The following is an 18,592-nucleotide window of genomic DNA, read 5'->3' as shown; positions in this document are numbered from 1 at the left end:
CATGACCTGAGCCGAAGTCAGCCACCTAACCAGCTGAGCCACCCGGGCACCCCCACAGTATTCTTTCCTAGTAGCTAGAAGACTGTGCCTTCGACAGTCATCTCCTGGTTGCTGTTGCAACCAGGCCTCCCACACGTTGCGTGCTCCCACGATGCTATACTGTCGGAGTCACTCTCCACTTTACATAGAGCTCTTCGGGGATATCGACCCCGAGACCCATGGGTTTCTGTGCAGCTATAAATTCGCCTGACGTACAGTGCCTTGCTCCACCTCTTCATTCAAACACCTCAACACTGCCCCTTACCACAGAACCCTGCATCCCACAAATCTTACAGACACCTAGGAAGTTGTTTCTGCTTCCTGGAATCAGAAATATCCTGCTTATTGCAAAGAATGTTTCCAAATGTAAGTGTCCAAGAGCGCTGTGTTTCATCCCTTGCTGGTTATTTCTGCCAATAAGTGAGTATGTCCCTTCACCACTTTTTCTATTACTCTGCCATCATCCTCATATAAACTTATGATAACTGGATTTCTAAGCAACAAGTTTTAATTAAACAATCCTCACTGGAACTCTTTGCACAATGTGTTATATTCTTCTGTGTCTAACTATACTTGTTTCTCTTCCCTGATGAAAGCTTTCAGTTCTGGCTGCTATTTCTATAGAGGCATTATGTCCATGTATTTCCAAGAAAGCACAGATCTGAGCTTAGTTCCACAGCACATGGCACATGGGCTTTGTGGAAGCTGTTTCTACCAACTTGGTTTTTTAAATATAGTCTTAAACTTACTTCAAAACTTCAGGGCTTTTATGGAACCTGGCTCAATACACATCAAAACCTTACAAACAATGAAAATTCTACTGCCCTTTTTTATATGCATTTCCAAAGTGATGGTGTGTGTGTGTGTGTGTGTGTGTGTGTATCACACAAAGTGAATTCTCTAACTGGGGTTAGTTTTTTTTTAATGCTGAAAAATGTATATATTCCATGCACAACTTATAATACCTTGAGCATGAAAGCCCATCCTAAAACTGCATTAAATGAATGTATAAAGTAGACACACATAGGGCATCTGGAATTTGGGAACTGCTTTTGTCTACATATCAGTGTAGGAATGAGGCTCAAACTCTTACTCTTAGGCAAAGGAAAGGTTTTTCTTCCCACTGCCCATACAATCCTGCTGACTTGACAACTCCCGGAAGCAAGGGGAGTATCACAAACCAGCAATCATCCCAGGCCAACAGAGTTGGTGTCCTCACCTCTGTGTCTCTGCAGTCTGGTCCTCCCTTCTCTATTTTCTGTACTGACCCATTAAAGGGATTAACGGGCAATATTGGCATGTGTGGGTCTGTTGGTGGTGAGTCTAATCTTCTAAATGCATTTTGTAAAAGGAAATAGCCCCTAAAAGCTTTGGAGTCACTTAAAGAAATGTGTCTGTGATTGAAAGAAATTTGAGATGTTTTTGCTTACACAAAATCACTGAATTTATGTCTAGGAGAAATTTCAATAAGCATTTATCAAGTGCTCATGGTGATATGACACACACTAGACTAGGCACCACAGGCAGAATACTAATGTGACATGACTCCTGTGCTCAAGCAGACAGATGATGACAAACACATGCATACAGTGTGTGCAAACCTCCACGGGGAGGCGAGTGTCTAGAGTGTGGAGAAGGAAGGCTAAGAGACGAGTCTTCTCAGTGACAGACATCACCCTGACATGCATTTTCATTTACTCCCCACCATAGCTATAGGACGTAGGGCTGTTAGGGCTCCCCCTTAAAAAGAAGAGGGGACTCAAGCAGAGAAGCCACACAACCTGGCCCAGCTTCCCAACATGGACATAAGTTACAGACTGGACTTGAAAGAGGACAGAGGTCCCTCGGAGAGACAAAAGCAGATGGGGATATGATTTAGGCAGACGGCAAAGCATGGTGGAGTGCAAGTACACAATGGCTTCAGAGAAAGGCAATAGCCCCACCTGGCTTCAGTGCAATGTAACCGGAGGGAAATGGAGAGAAGAATGTCAAACTTGGGCACAAAGAACATAAAGGTACAAATAAACATATATGCGTAAGTCTCATGCACAAACCTTAATAATATTATTGCCTAAACTACCCAATGTGGAGGCACCGAAGAGGCTCAGTCAGTTAAGCATCTGACTTTGGCTCAGGTCATGATCTCACAGCTTGTGAGTTCGAGCTCCGCGTCAGTGCTGAGCCTGCTTCAGATCCTCTGCTATGCCCCCCACCCCCCGCCCCTGCCCACTCATGCTTCTCTCTCTCTCTCCCTCAAAAATAAATAAATAAATAAATAAGCATTACAAAAACAAAACAAAATGAAACAAAACAAAAACAAACAAAAACCAAAACCTACCCAATGTGGTAGCCTTAAAAACGTTTACATTTAGATAGCCCTTCCTGCCCACGGTCCTGTCTCTGTGCTTTAATAAAAACACCTTTTGCACCAGACCAAAAAAAAAAAAAAAAAAAGAATAAAGTACATTTAAAAGAAGATATTCTTGGGGCACTTGGGTGGCTCAGTCAGTTGAGCGTCTGACTTCAGCTCAGGTCATGATCTTGCAGTTCGTGGGTTGAAGCCCCACAGTGGGCTCTGTGCTGACAGCTCAGAGCCTGCTTTGGATCCTCTGTCCCCCTCTCTATGCCCCTCCCCAGCTCACGCTCTCTCCCTCAAAAATAAACATTAACAATTTTTAAAAGAAGGAAAGAAAGAAAATATTCTTGAAAAGATGCGCAATATCACTCACCATCAGGGAAATACAAATCAAAACCATGATGAGGTACCACCTCACACCTGTCAGAATGGCTAAAATTAACAACACAAGGAACAACAGGTGTTGGCGAGCATAGGGAGAAAGGGAACCCTCTTGTACCGCTGATGGGAATGCAAACTGGTGCAGTCACTCTGGAAAACAGTATGGAAGTTCCTCAAAAAGTTAAAAATACGATCCAGCAACCACACTACTAGGTATTTACCCAAAGGTACAGAAATACAGACTCGAAGGGGTACGTGCACCCCAATGGTTACAGCAGCATTATCAACAATAGCCAAACAATGGAAAGAACCCAGTATCCATCAACTGATGCACGGATAAAGAAGATGTGGCATATATACCCAGTGGAATATTATTCACCCATCTAAAAGAATGAAATCCTGCCATTTGCAGTGACATAGAGTTAGAGAGTATTATGCTAAGTGAAATAACTCAGTCAGAGAAAGACAAATACCATATGATTTGTGGAACTTAAGAAATAGACAAACATATGGGAAGGGAGAAAAGAGAAAAAAGAGGCAAACGAACTGTAAGAGACTCTTAAGTATAGAGAACAAACTGAGGGCTGCTGGAGCGGAGGTAGGTGGGGGATGGGCTGGACTGGTGATGGGTACTAAGGAGGGCACTTGCTATGATGAGCACTGGGTGTTGTATGTAAGTGAGGAATTACTGAATTCTATTCCTGAAACCAATATTGCACTGTATCCTAACTAACTAGAATTAAAAAAAAAATTTGAAAAGAAAAGGAAAGAAAATGATCTGTTTTTATACTTTGCCTTCATGCTTTCAGATTGCCTGCAGAAGTTAGAAAAGACACCACCGTGAGCAAATCAAACAAGGATAAAATACCAAGTGTTTCTTCTTAGGTAAATGTTTCTGGAAGCATACGTGTCAGCAATACCATCTATCTGACAGAACTATTTTCTATTAAGTCTTGGAAAACACCCCTGGTACTTATTGCAAAGGAGAGGGAGGAGTGGCCTATGAGATAGATGTGCTGGCTGTTTTCTAAAGACTGGGGGCAGCTCGAGAAAATTTTTCCCATCCATTTTTAAATGACATTTTGAGACAATCACGGGAGCAGTAACAATAGTTTTGCACCTGGCTGGTGCCCAGGTCAGTGACATGAGATTATTCTCTGTAAGAAAACGAACAAACAAACAAACAAACAAATTAAATTAATTAAAGGGAAAAGGAAAAGAACAATGCCAAGGTTAAAAAGAAAAAAAAAAAAAAAGGAAACCTCCACTTCCCTAGCTCCACTGTGAAAAGCACAGGGAGCGGACACGGGCATTTCTTTGGATTTTGCTGAGAAGGAAGAACAAAGGCTTCCCTTTGCATCTTCTGAGGCTGACAGCATCACATCCCTATTGGTGGGTTTCTCTGGCTGGCCCTCTAGAACACGCTCCTCCCACAAGATCCTTCCTACTGAGCACACCCATGAAAGCCCAGTATGCTGGGGAGGCTACCGCTGTGCTCTGAAGCAGCGAAGGCTTGTGCTTCTCCTGGCCATCGGCTCTCCACTCAGATCACTTTTTCATTAAAGACCCTGTAGAGCCTACCCTTCACCTCCGCTGAGGAACAGAACAGTAAGCTGGAGCTGCCACCAAAGACCCACCCCCGCCAGAGCAGTCTCCAGCTAGCCTGCCTGGCACACAACTTCCAAGACAGGGCTTCCAACCACCGCCACATGTAGAAAACCTCATTGTTTGTTTGTCAGAATATGAAAGTAAATGTTGGTTAAAAAAAAAAAAAGTCCACATAAAATCATGGAAAGCTATCAAGTATAAGTTAAAAGTCATCCATACACCTAGCCCTCAGAGACAACCATGCCCACCATTTTGGTATACACCCGACATGGCTATTTGATGACTATCTTTCTACATGGCTAGCTGTTTGCCTATCCATTTCTTCATTTACACACAAAAAGCATATAAAATGTTTTCTTCTCAAAAATGAGGTCATACACCTCAGCCGTAGCAATTTCTTACTTGACACATCCCCAAAGGCAAGGGAACTGAAAGCAAAAATGAACTACTGGGACCTTACAAAGATAGAAAGCTTCTGCACAGCAAAAGAAACAACCAACAAAACTAAAAGGCAACCAACGGAATGGGAAAAGATATTTGCAAATGACATAGCGGACAAAGGGCTAGTATCCAAAATCTATAAAGAGCTCACCAAACTCCACACCCGAAAAACAAATAATCCAGTGAAGAAATGGGCAGAAAACATGAATAGACACTTCTCTAAAGAAGACATCCGGATGGCCAACAGGCACATGAAAAGATGCTCAACGTCACATCCTCATCAGGGAAATACAAATCAAAACCACACTGAGATTATCACCTCATGCCAGTCAGAGTGGATAAAATGAACAAATCAGGTGACTATAGATGCTGGAGAGGATGTGGAGAAACAGGAACCCTCTTGCACTGTTCGTGGGAATGCAAACTGGTGCAGCCGCTCTGGAAAACAATGTGGAGGTTCCTCAAAAAATTAAAAATAGATCTACCCTATGACCCAGCAGTAGCACTGCTAGGAATTTACCCAAGGGATACAGGAGTGCTGATGCATAGGGGCACTTCTACCCCAATGTTTATAGCAGCGCTCTCAACAATAGCAAATTATGGAAAGAGACTAAATGTCCATCAACTGATGAATGGATAAAGAAATTGTAGTTTATATACACAATGGAATACTACGTGGCAATGAGAAAGAATGAAATACGGTCCTTTGTAGCAACTTGGATGGAACTGGAGAGTGTTATGCTAAGTGAAATAAGCCATACAGAGAAAGACAGATACCACATGTGTTCACTCTTAGGTGGATCCTGAGAAACTAAACAGGAACCCATGGGGGAGGGGAAGGAAAACAAAAAAAAGAGGTTAGAGTGGGAGAGAGCCAAAGCATAAGAGACTCTTAAAAACTGAGAACAAAGTGAGAGCTGATGGGGGTGGAGGGTGGGTGATGGGTATTGAGGAGGGCACCTGTTAGGATGAGCACTGGGTGTTGTATGGAAACCAATTTGACAATAAATTTCATATATTTTAAAAAAAATGAGGTCATACAGATACACTTTCTCCTCCTTAACAATATAGTGTGTACCCCGTCCTAAGTGATTACGTTTGGACCCACATCATGATTACTAAGAACTGCGCGGTGGGCTAGTGCAGGAAAATTGTAATCTATTTAACTAAAGGCGACTGGAGTTTTCAAAAAACAAAACAGAGTAAAATGAGTTTTTATTCTATAAGCAAGGGTGAAACATGACAATAGTTACTGTATGTAAACACGTTACAGATGACAATATACTACTATCAGTAAGTAAAGGTTTTTTAGAGATGTTAATTATGGCTCTAATAAGAATGCTGAAAAATCAGAAGAGAGAGAAGTAAAAGTAAAAATGAACCAAAAGCTAAACCGCCAGTCCTGAGTTCTAAGCCAAGTGACATTGTTACTTTGATATGTGTTTTTTTCCCAAATAAAAAAACAAGACTAAGGTTTCCTATGGTATAGAATAGTGGCTGGTTCTTCACCATTCTTTTTTTTTTCTTTCTTTTTTAATTTCTTTTCTTTTTTTAACATTTATTTTGAGAGAAAGAGAGGAGAAGAGACAGAGAGAAGAAAGAGAGAATCCTAAGCAGGCTCTGTGCTATTAGTGCAGAACCCGAAGAGGGGCTTGATTTCACAAACTGTGAGATCATGACCTGTGCCGAAATCAAGAGTTGGACACCCAACTGACGGAGTCGCCCAGGCGTCCCCATGATTTTCATTTCATTACCTTCTAATAGCCTCAGTTCTTTCTCATTCCCAGAATTTTCCCAGAAAAGCTCTAAAACCCATGTCCCTAGCAAAGGAAATCAGTTGTGTGAGTTCGGAAGTGGACCGTCATGATGGAACACCGCAACAGCACGGTGATAGGAGCAGGTTCTCAGTCAGAACGACCCCGCCAGTGCGTTCCCTCTCTTTACCACGTTGCTGTGGGCTGGATGGTGTTCCCAAACACATATGTTAAAGTCCTAATCCCTGGTACCTATGGATGTGTCTTTATTTGGAAATAGGGTCTTTGCAGATGCAATCAAGGGAAGACGAGGTCACTGGGGTTGGCCCTAATCCAACCTGACAAGTTCTTTTATAAGAAGGATATTTCAACAGAAACACACAGGAAGGTGGCCATGTGAAGCAAGAAACAGAGACTAGAGCGATGCTGCCATAAGCCCAAGGAATGCCTGGAGCCACGGGAAGTTGGAGGAAATAAGGAAGGACCCTCCCCTTGAGATTCTGGAGCAAGGATGACCCCACCAATATCTTGGTTTTGGACATCTAGCCTCCAAAATTGTGAGAGAACAAATTTCCATTGTTTTAAGCCCCCTAGTTTACGGTGCTTTATTATGGCAGCCCTAGGAAAAAAATACAATTGTTAACACAGGTAAAGCATTTGGAACAATGGTGGTAAACAGTAAGTACGATATAAGTTATTGTTTTTCCCTTCCATCATCCAGTTAATGGTACATGAGTCACTCCACTGTGCAGGTCAGAAACTGGGAGGTTGCTTATCCGAGACTACCACCCACTTCTCTCTCCTCCCATCCTTCTCCCAATCAGGAACCCCAGGCAGAGTACAGGTGCTTCCCTGATGTGACCTGAATTAGTTCCTTCCTCCCATTTCCACTTGCACTGCCTTTGCTGTGTCCTTTCCCATCTCTTGCCAAAGGTTCCTCAGCTGTCTCCTTCCTCCCTAGGCCCATCTCTACCCTCACCCCGCCCTCACAGCACCACTGAAAACGTCATTCAAATTAACCAGGACACTCTTCAATGTTAGACCTTCTCTTCCCTCGCAAGGACTCAAGGTAAAGTTCCACGCTCACCCAACAGCCCCTATGATGTTTGAGTGGAGCCCGATGCCCTCCCGCCCCACCCCCCCCACAGAAAACACCTTCTGTTTTTCAGGTGTGCAAATAAGTAACACTTTGAGACTCACTTCCGAAAGTCCGCAAGTAACTTGAGCATGTCGTCATTGGAGAGCTTATTGCTGTCTTGCCTGTACAGAGCAGAGAATCTGGCATTTTTGTCAAGGTTTCCAGATGCATCCTTAAACAACGTCCTGAAATAGCCAAACAACAGTTCTAAACTGAGCTTCCAAAAGATGAAAATAAATCCACAGCTTAACTTTGGTTTCTATGTGAAGCCTAATTATTATTCCATTGGCTGTACTAACAGAAATTTCATTATCTGAAAACATGGAAGACATTTACGCCGATGAACACAACTAACTCAATTTACACAGAGAACATTTCCAGCAAATGGCTCGTGCTTAGGCAACAACATCCACAGTCAGATGCTTAGGAAGCAGAGCTCACAAACAAGGGTGATGTGCAGGCCCCCACCCTGGGCCACTGTCCAAGCTGGGCTTGGGACACGTGGCCAGAACAGCAGCTCTGCAACAAGAGCTCCCGTCCGTCCTACCGGCCCCTGCACGGCTCTCCCAGCCAGCATCTTCCCCGTCTGTGATTCTAACGAAAGATTATTCACATAGGGGGCTTACTTATGTTTTAACTTTACACATTTAAATCCTCTTTGTCTCTGGGCAATAAAGACAAAAGAGATGAGTCAGTCTGTCTGTCTATCTACCTATCTATCTATCTATCTATCTATCTATCTATCTATCTATCTATCTATCTCCGTGTATCTCTAGCTACATCAAAAGCATAAAAGATATTGTCGTTACCTTGCTGCCCATGCAAATGGCATTCTGTACTGTCCTAGTCTTTGGCAAGCCTGCTTGGCATTCTTCAGCACCTTCTGAGCAACCTTGAAGATAGGAGAATAAAGATATGAGGTGCTGTACCCCATTGACAGAATTATGATCTAAAGAGCCGTCATCACACGTTCGTTAAACAAGCTCCTACCCTAGTATCAGATGCATGGAAAAGCACGGGTCACTCTAAGGAAATCTGGCCGGACTTACACTAGGTGCAGAGTATTCTGTTTAATGCAATCTTTATGGCAGTGACTTTCAAAGAATATAGAATGAGGACCGTTTCCAAAATGTTAAGTCTTTTCTTTTCTAAAACGTTGCTTTCATAGGCCGCAAGCATGACATTTCATAGGCTTTCATAGTTCTTTATGACTAAGGGCTACTTATAAGTCCAGTGGGTTATTAACAATTGTTAATTCTTGGTATTCGTGCCAAAATATATGGCAATACTTAAAGTTTAAATGAGAATACTAACGAAAATGCTAAGCCAGCATAGCTCCTAATGTGTTCCAGCTCATGCAGATTCCCACAATTTGGGGGATAGATATTCGTTCTGTAAGACATTATATAGGTGCTGACTTAAGTTAGGCCAGGGTTTTCAACTGTTAGTTATATTCTTACTTTCTAGGTATAAATTACTGCTATTTTCACTTCTTGATGATGAATTTTCATTTGTTGTGGCTTGACTTATGAAGCCCATAGTGCACAGTGAAGCAGATCCGCTTTGGCCTAAGATGTGTGCATGACATGTCTATCAATCAACTGTACCCCTACCGCTACAGCGGAGGACAAGTGCCCCGAATGTGCTTGTACCGGGATCCTGCACGGCTCCCGATAAAAAGTTTGATTCAGTTAGAGTGGTATGTTCAAGGGCCTTTTACATTACTGAAGCACACCAAAGTCAACCAGTTTTGGGAACTGTGATCCAGCGCCTGTGAACCAATGTGCGTCAGAGCGGCAGCATCAGCAGCACCTGGGAGCTTATCAGGAATGCAGTCTCGGGCCCCACCCCAGACCCCCTGGGTCAGAACCTGCCTTCTGACCAGACCTTCGGTGACCTGTGCGTATCAGGTTTGCGAAAACTGAGATGATAGAGCTGTTTGTCTCTCGGTCAAACTGAAACCAGCGGTGTGAGTCTAGGCCATTAGCCCTCTCTGGGCTCCATTTTCCCCACCTGAGAAATGAAGGGCGTGAGCCACAGTACTTTTCACTATCCCTTCCAGTTACCAGACATTATGATTCTACCACAGTCATGCTGTGAGAATTGCTACCCTCACGAATGAATTAGAAACATGTCTTGACCGAAACATGTCAGGAGCACCTCCAGTTCCTTCATTTCTTCTTCCGGAAGGGCATGATCCTGTGGGCACTGGGGGCACACAGTCACAGGGTAAAATGGCCTACCTTCTATTTTCAGATAGAAACTATCATTTTTAGATTTCTAACAATAATGACTATACTGTGGAGTAAAACACAATATTTGCATAAAACTTAAAACTAAAACCCAGATTTCAAATAAGTTTCACGGTTTCCTGTGGCGAACAGGGTCCGAGCCCACAGACTTACTGAGGGTGCACAGGGAACATAAGGTATGTAAGACTGAAAAACTCAATTTTGTCTTTGGTCTCCCCTGCCCCTTTTCTTTCTTTCTTCCTCTTTTTTAATCTATTCATGATCTACACTAACAGAGACTTCTTATAACAGTTTCTTCCTCCAAGACAAAATTTACTCTAAATGATGTTCTAGACCATCTTGGAAAACAGGAAAGAAACAATTCTGACATACATGAGAAAATCATCTTTCGGTAATATCTCTGCCAAAAGTTCTATTCTGATACAACATGCTTGAGAGCAGAGAGATATAAAACCTATTCTGATATAAAAAGGTTAATCTCTGCCTTAATTTATTACTTTGGAAGTGTGAACGTATGGAGTAACGTACACATGGCTGAGCTGTGCATCCCACACGTAAGGAGGGAAGAGCCGACTTCCATAGATGCTCGGCGGCCACTGGGAAGTGTGGAGGAGAGCATCAAGTCTAGCCCAAAGTGAAATGTGATTTTGCACCATCACGAGCTGCCAAATTTCAAACCATGCATGTGGCAGGCAGAAGAGCAAAGACGGTGCATTTAGGCCCTGGAAACGTATCACATACAGTCAGGGGAGCCGATCTCATCCTGGGCCTTCATTGATTATTAATCAAAACACTGAAGAGCTGAAAGAGCTTCTTATCTAAGGTTTTACAAACTTGATTTAAAAAATAAAATCGCTTCTTCTCCAGAGACCAAACTTGACCTAGCTGTTATCAGCCAGAAAGGCATACTGTTGGAGGCAGTGTGCCTGGGGCTATGGGTTCTCCCCTGGCTGGGGCTGGGATAGATGATAACGTTGTCCTACATGTGTCAGTGATTTGCAGCATCTCTGGCAATGTCTTGTATATTTAAAAATTTTTTTTTTATGTTTTATTTTTATTTTTGAGACAGAGAGACAGAACATGAATGGGGGAGGGACAGAGAGAGAGGGAGAACCAAAATCCAAAGCAGGCTCCAGTCTCTGGGCTGTTAATATAGAGCCTGACATGGGGCTCAAACCTGTGAACCATGAGATCATCACCTGAGCTCAAGTCAGACGCTCAACCGACTGAGCCACGCAGGTACCCAGCAATGTCTTGTATATTATCTGATCTCAGCGCTGTTCCTGAGAGGAGGTGGGGCAGGTAGCAATATCATCCTTCAACAACAGATGGGACACCAGAGCCCAGAGAGGTGACATGACTTCTCCAAAGTACCTAGGCACTCAGCACCCAGGTCTCTGACTCCTACAACCTATTCTTTAACAACCACCCTGCAGCTCGTGGACACACCTGTGGTGTATGGCCGGCCACAGACAGCATGAGGGGAAGCTCTGATTCAGCTCAGGAAATGTCCCTTAGAGCCTTTGGAGGTGTCCCCTCCTGCTGCTGACCAGTCCTTGTCAGTGTATCAGGGCCATCTCCCAGACGAGCACTTACAAATACTGTAAAGCCAGCAGAGACAGAATTCTATTAGCTCACCCTACCAGGTAGCTCAACGTGCTGGAAAGTGACAGTCAGGTGCCTCTGGTCACTCTAGCTGTAGGGCACTGAGCAGGTAACTAAACCTTAGTAAACCTCAGTTTTCTGATGCCTGAGAAGAGCTCTTGACTAGATAACCTCTAACATTCACATCTGTGTGTGTCCACCAAGGCACTCCCCAGTAGTGAGCACTACGCCAAAGTAAGGGAAACACACCAGACAGCTTGTATGTTTCCCTTCCCTCTTCTACCCAAGGTCACCTCTGCCACCATGACCTGCCCCGTGTGACCAAACAGGGCACCTGAAGCACTGACCTCACTGGTCAGACCATCCCCTAGTCTCCAGCCTCACATTTAAGTGTAAATGGACCCAAAGATAATTCCAGAACCTGAGAGAAACGTCAACAAGTGGAATGCACTCTATTTGAATAGAATATATGTCCTTTTTAATGATAGGAAGTTTACTGTTAAGCTCATAATTCCAGTTTTGCCAATTATTTTAGGATGTTAGGATTGTCTAGACAAATGAAGGATTTTATTTACATACAGGACTACTTTTCAATGAAAATTGGACACATGAGGTTAGGAGTAAATCTATGTGAAGAGTGCACGTATTTTAAAATATAAAAAGTATAAATACCTCTCGCTGAATACATAAGGCTTAACTCTGATTTCTTTAAGCGTTTCTATTTTCACAGAGGGCCCTTTTATTGAATTGATGTTTATCATCATAAAGCATAAAAGTCACTCATACCTTAGAAGAGTCTGAACTTTTCATGTATGGCTCGGCACCGTGTGTGATGCTCCCCTGAAGCACTTTTTCAATTCTAGCCACCAGAAATATATCAGGATGAGGACACGTGACCGAAAATATTCCCTAGGGAACAAAAGATTTTCTGTAGTGAGTAAAATTCACACCCACGTTAAACAAATCCCCTGAACATGAAACGTTCTGAAGCAACAAAGAGTGCTAAAACACGCTATTCAGAGGCACTCAGTGCTTTATCGCTAGTTTATCATCTGATCAAAAAGGCAATTTGGTCAGGGGGGTGGGCAACTAGCAGAAAGTTTAGAAAAAAAAAAATGAGAAATCAAATACTGCTTCTTCTTCTCTCAGCTTGCCTTTCCTGCCTGCTTATATATGCTGTCGATATAACCAACAGTCTCATTTCCCCTAGCTGCGTGCTGTGGAGTCTCATTATGCATTCACACAGCAGGTGCAAGATAAGTCTCAGTAGGGACGACTGCTGGGCTCTGTCTCCCACCTGCTTCGGATACTGCATGGCAGCTTCGTGAAGGATGTCCTGAAGGGCAGGTGAGCTCTTCCTGCCACCGTTCACCAGAGCTGGGGACGTGGTGGCCAGCATCTGCCTCACGGAGAAATGGTTCAGGTCCACGTGGAAATCGGCAGAAATCTTTCGGTTGTATTTTATGTCAAACAGGGATAGAGTGACAAAGAAAGGCTCGACCTGAACAAAAAACAAAAAACAAAAAATCAATCTAGACCGTCACTACAGCTCAAACTGTCTGGAAAAGAGAATGCTGCTATCGAAGAAGAAATTACAAAACCTATTTATGATAGCTCAAGAGAAAGAAGTCTCCACCCCTTTCATTTGTCACAAATATCCTGTCCCTGAGGCTAAACAACCCTCCGCATCCTGATCTAAACACTGCACTTCTCTGATCAGAGACTAGGATTTTCTGTCCAGACTGCATTGCAACTGGTACATCTGCAATCTCTATTTCTTAAAATACTTTTTTAAGAGGAAAATTACATTTGTAGTGGGTCCTTCTTCATTTTCTGCAACACAGCATTGCAAATTGAAAGATAAATCATTGCACTTGACGAGAATTCTTTTTCCAAATTTCTCTTCAAATGGCTTCACTTCTGGTTCAGCTGATGTGAAGTCAAGCTTCTTTAAAAGAAAATGTAAATACATAAATATATTATGTTCACATTAAAACAAACATATAATAAATGTATCCTGAGGAAACTCCATAAAATACGAAAAGGCTAAACTCACTTAACTCACAATAGTGCTACTATTTTATAAGTTTATATAGTTTATAACAGTGGTCAAATAAATGATGGTATATCTACTCCATGGATTATTATGCCAAGCTTAAAAATTATGGTTAGGAATACCTCAAGTGTCCATCAACAACTAAATAAACAAACAAAATCTGGTATATACATACAGTGGAATATTATTCAGCCATAAAAAGGAAGGAAATTTTGACACATGCTACAACATGGATGGACCTTGAAAACATCATGCTGAGTGCAATAAGCCAGACACAAAAGGATATATATTGTTTCACATAAATGTGGTTCCTAGAGCAGGCAAATTGATAAAGACAGGGACAATGGAGGTCACCAGGGAATGAGGGGAGGGAGGAATGGGAAGTAAGTGTTTAGTGGATAGAGTTTCTGCTTGGGATGATGAAAAAGTTCTGGAATGGGTAGTGGTGATGGTTGCGCAACATCATGAACGTACTTAATGCCACTGAACTGCACACTTAAAAATGGTTAAAATGGTAAATTTATGTTATGTATATTTTATCACAACAAAAAGTTGTCAAAAAAGCAAAAACATATACATGGTTATGAAATCTGTAAAGCAAAAAAGACATTTATTATTAAAGTAAATGGGGTAAAGAAGTTCTATAAAAAAGATCACAAATGAAAAGGGGAAAAATATGGGAGAAAATACAGCAGAACCTTCATCCCCTCCCAGCTGCCCTGGGCCCCCCACCCCCACCCCCGCCCCACCACACCAAGTGTGGATTTTGAGGGCACAGATGTGGATCACATGCACCTTGGGTGAGTCAGGAAATACCACTGCCAACTGGGCATCTTCAGTGATGCTTATTATTGTCTGATGGTCTTTCTATGGGGTAAATTATATGCTCTCTATGGATTGAGAGTGTCTTTGGGTAAATCCCTCAGTTTTCCACAGTCTATTGAATATGGAACACTCACAATGGAAGTGGTAATGGGGATGAGACTATGGTTATTTTTTATTTTTCCTTTTCCCCTGAATGTTCTGTATTGTTGTTATGTTGCTTACCAGTCCAAAGTAAACAAACAAGCAAATACAGAAATAAAACAAACGTATCATCTGTCTGTTTTCTTTCCCCGACTTAGTTTAAAAATGTAAACATTAAAATAGTTCATACCTGGGCGTCTGGGTCCAAGTAAAAAAGCTTAACTCTGCTTTCACTTTTCAGTTTGATTTCAGCTTCTCTGGTACTCTGATAACAAGATAAACAAAAAATAAAAATTACGGTAAAACAAACAAACAAACAAACAAACCTCTTCTTACAGAGGTGTCCAAACATGTTTGTCCCATCCTGAAGATCCAGGCTACCAGACAACTCTCCTGTCATCCTGGAGAGTCAACTGCATGTTGAACAAGGTGAGACCATCAAAGGAGGTAGCACACCAGAGTGCCACGGGGGAAAAGAAGACCTAATCCTGCCCTTATGAAACTACAGTCAACTTCAGGGTCAAAAGCAGTCAAAGAACGCAAAAGAAAATAATTAACCATTACTTTCAAGAAAGGTTTCATAAAGTGATGGAAGAGGGGACGGGCTATGAATGCAGGAGTAGAACAGCAAAAAGTAAGAAAACATGAATATTTGGGGCTGAATGAAAAGGACACACAGCACAGACAGACGCTGAGTGGGAAATGAGCCCAGATGGTAAGGAGAATTTTGAGTCCATCTAAGATTGAGGTAGAAGCCCAGGAAGAGAAAGGAATAGGTCTGCAATGGTGGGCCAGAGAACCTATGGCAGATCTTGAAGGATTGCCATTGGTGTTTGTGGCAGGCAGGAGGCAGCATTGCTGGTCTAGTCAATAGATATTTACTGAGCACCCAGTATGTGTCAGGCACCAGGGACACACACGTGAATGAAACAAAGCCTCTACACCCAAGGAATACTAGCGAAGACAATATAAACAGGTGGTAAGAATGGCAAAGAAAGTGTAAGGCACAGTGACCACTAACCTGGACCAGGAGGTGGCAGTCGGAAAAGAGTTCCCAGAAGAAGACCCACCTTGCATTACAAAAACATTTGGCAGAAAAGGGGAGAAGGGAGTTCTGGGAGGAGGTACTGCAGGTACAAAGGTATAGTCACACTTGAGCAATGATCAAGTCATTCATTGGGCATGACGGGAAAAGTAGAGAGAAATGAAGCTGGGATTTGTGTGTTAGGGACTGTGGATTTCCTTCAGAAGCCAAAAACACCCGGCACTATTTTAAGCAAGGGAACAAAATAACCAGTTCTGCATTTTAGAAGAACCCCTTGGGTAGGGCTGAGGAGGTGGGTTAAGGGGAAGACCCACATGGGCTCTTTATCACACCTGCCTCCCATCCCACAGCAGAGTCCATCACAGAGCCCACAGTCCCCATGTGGGTAGCCTGCTGTCCAGTGAACCCATTAATTGAGATAGGTTTGTGGAGAGGGTGATAAAGTGGAGTGTGGAGATGCCTGTGGACAGAGAGATGGAACTTGAGCACGAGGTAGGGAGGAAGGCTGAAATTACAGACTTGGAGAACATCAGTCTAGAGGTGGGGACAGAGGAGCCTTGAGAGTAGTTGAAATTCCCAACACTGAAGGGATGGCAAGAAGAGAAGCCATGGAGGGAGACAGACAAAGGGGCTGGAGAAGAGGAATTTGGGAACAGAAAGAAGCTTCTAAGACATTCACAAGGTGGAAGTCATTGCCAACCACATTATTTTTCGTGCTTGGTTCCTCTAAATTTGTATCCACTCTTATGACTCTCAATCTCCATGGTTAAGTCTATAGAGTCAGAATGGAGGGTCCTCTCTCATCTGTTCTTTCCCCACAGACCGACTCACATCTCAGCATGTGATGTGGGCAGCGACAGCCACAGTGGAAGGGGTGACTTACCATCTCTGCTGGTGGCTAAACACGGTCTATTACATTTCTAGATCACCACTAATAAGACTGAACATCTTCCTAATATTCTCAGCCATGCGGTTGTCGTAACAGGTTGGTTCTTAGCAATGACCCAAACTCTATCATAACTCTACTTAAAAACCATCTTTCTCTGGCAAAATGAAATGACCACCAGAACACTAAGCAACTGTGTTCTAGTTCTAGTCCACTCGTTCACTAGTTATGTAAATGTGAGCAAGCTGCGTAGCCTCTCTGGACTCCACTTTCATTTCTGAGTAAAAATGTTGAATAAGATGATGGCTAAAGTCTCTCTGCACAACAAGGTTTATCTCACCGTTCTCTATGGGAGCTTTAAGGCTTCTAGGGGTAAGGAACACTCCTGCAAATCGTGTGATTTGAGCTGATGCCCTATGGGGGATGGGACAACTTTTTAACTCCATCTTACCTGTCACCGTTCCTATTTTTTCACATCACAAGAGCCAGAACCTGTGGCGTGTGGAGTATACTTAACTGTACCCAAGAGAATTTGCTTTACTTTGTGCCCAATCCATGATGTTTCCCAACAAAAACATCAGTACCAGGTGCTGTAAGCCACCACCAACAGTAATGCATTCTACTTCTGAATTTCCTCTGGAGTCCTTCAACAAAGGCAAGTCCTGTGATCTCAGACACCACCGCAGAGCAACGGATTCTTAATGTAGATACAATCCCTGGTGCCTTTTTGAAAGATGCTTGTTGTCTCACACTGACTATGAGACAAGATGAGAAATGAACACGGCACGGACGACTGCTAGGAGGTCTGTATAATCAGAGGACAACCAGGGATGCAGACACATTAAAAGAAAAAAAAAATCAACAACGAGCCAAAAGAGACTCAAAGCATCCTGATGTTGCCACTAATATCCAGGGGATATATTCTTCACTAGAGAAACCATTTAATGGGAAAGAAGCGACACCTTTAGATGTAAAAATAACCTAAAAGCTTACAGTCTACCTTACATACATTGACAGCTGTGATGATGCTGATTAAAAGCAAACTCAGCTCCTTCCCCCATTCCTTCTGTGGCCTACGATGCATTAAACAGAGGGGATGCCTAACAAATGGTATTTGAAGGAATTACCAAGTAAAACCTAGGCAGAAAGAAAACGTGGCTTGGGAAGGGCAGGGCTTTGCCCTAGAGTCAGGGAATAACAAATATCTGGAAGTATCATAATGATAAAAGCAAATTTCTATGGACAACAGCCAACATTTCTATGTTATTATCCTAAGTGCACATTTAAATCTTATACCACGATAGGAGGTGGGTCCTAGTATTTTCCTTGTTTAAAAGAGGAGACACTAAGGCACAAGGAATTAATACTTTGCCTAAGACCTCAACACATTCAATAGAAGCCTGACTTCTAACTGAGGCTGTCTGGCCTTCAACTATTAGAAAAGAAAAAAAGGGGGCACTTGCATGGCTTAGTTGGTTAAAAGCATCGGCCTTCAGCTCAGGTCACGATCTCACAGTCTGTGAGTTCGAGCTCCCACGTCGGGCTCTGTGCTGATAGCTCAGAGCCTGGAGCCTGCTTCGGATTGTGTGTCTCTCCCTCTCTCTGCCCCTCCCCCCACTCGCACTCTCTGTCTCTCTCTCAAAATAAAGACATAAAAAAAGTAAAAAAAAAAAAAAGAAAGAAAGAAAAGAAAAGAAAAGAGGCAAAGAATATGAGCATGCAAGTCAGAGAGGAAGAAACCCAAATATATGATAGTAGGAAAATCTCACCACTAAGCAGCAAAACACAAATTAAAGCAGGGAAATACCATTTTCACTCCTCTGGTGAGGACACAGAGAAATGGAAATGTCAGTTGTTCCAACTTTTTGGGGAAGCAACCTGGCAATATTTAAAACATTAAAAACACAATAACCTCTGACCCAGAGGTCCCACTTTGGGGAACATCCCTAGAACACAAGTATTTTGTAAAGAAGCCACGTTGTTTACTGTGCACAGATTGTAGAGACTAAAAAAAGGAAAATAACCCAAAATGTTCATGAATATGGAGATGTTAAATAAAGTGCAT

General features: G+C 42.7%; 1 protein-coding gene across 21 annotated transcripts in view; it reads right to left on the bottom strand.

Annotated features, from left to right (window-relative positions):
• DOCK9 (dedicator of cytokinesis 9) overlaps positions 1–18,592 on the bottom strand; it is a 290,615-nt gene that overhangs the window by 97,134 nt on the left and 174,889 nt on the right. For all 21 annotated transcript variants that reach the window (XM_058743962.1, XM_058744064.1, XM_058744023.1 and 18 more), the window contains exons 10-15: positions 14,787–14,861; positions 13,382–13,522; positions 12,872–13,075; positions 12,361–12,483; positions 8,527–8,609; positions 7,780–7,902 (exon numbers count right to left, since the gene is read on the bottom strand). In XM_058743962.1, the coding sequence (XP_058599945.1) occupies positions 7,780–7,902; positions 8,527–8,609; positions 12,361–12,483; positions 12,872–13,075; positions 13,382–13,522; positions 14,787–14,861 (749 nt within the window). The remainder of the gene's footprint in view (positions 1–7,779; positions 7,903–8,526; positions 8,610–12,360; positions 12,484–12,871; positions 13,076–13,381; positions 13,523–14,786; positions 14,862–18,592) is intronic.

The sequence above is a fragment of the Neofelis nebulosa genome, chromosome 1 (genome assembly GCF_028018385.1).
Source record: "Neofelis nebulosa isolate mNeoNeb1 chromosome 1, mNeoNeb1.pri, whole genome shotgun sequence".
Lineage (NCBI taxonomy): Eukaryota > Metazoa > Chordata > Mammalia > Carnivora > Felidae > Neofelis > Neofelis nebulosa.
This window is presented reverse-complemented; position numbering and strand designations above follow the sequence as displayed.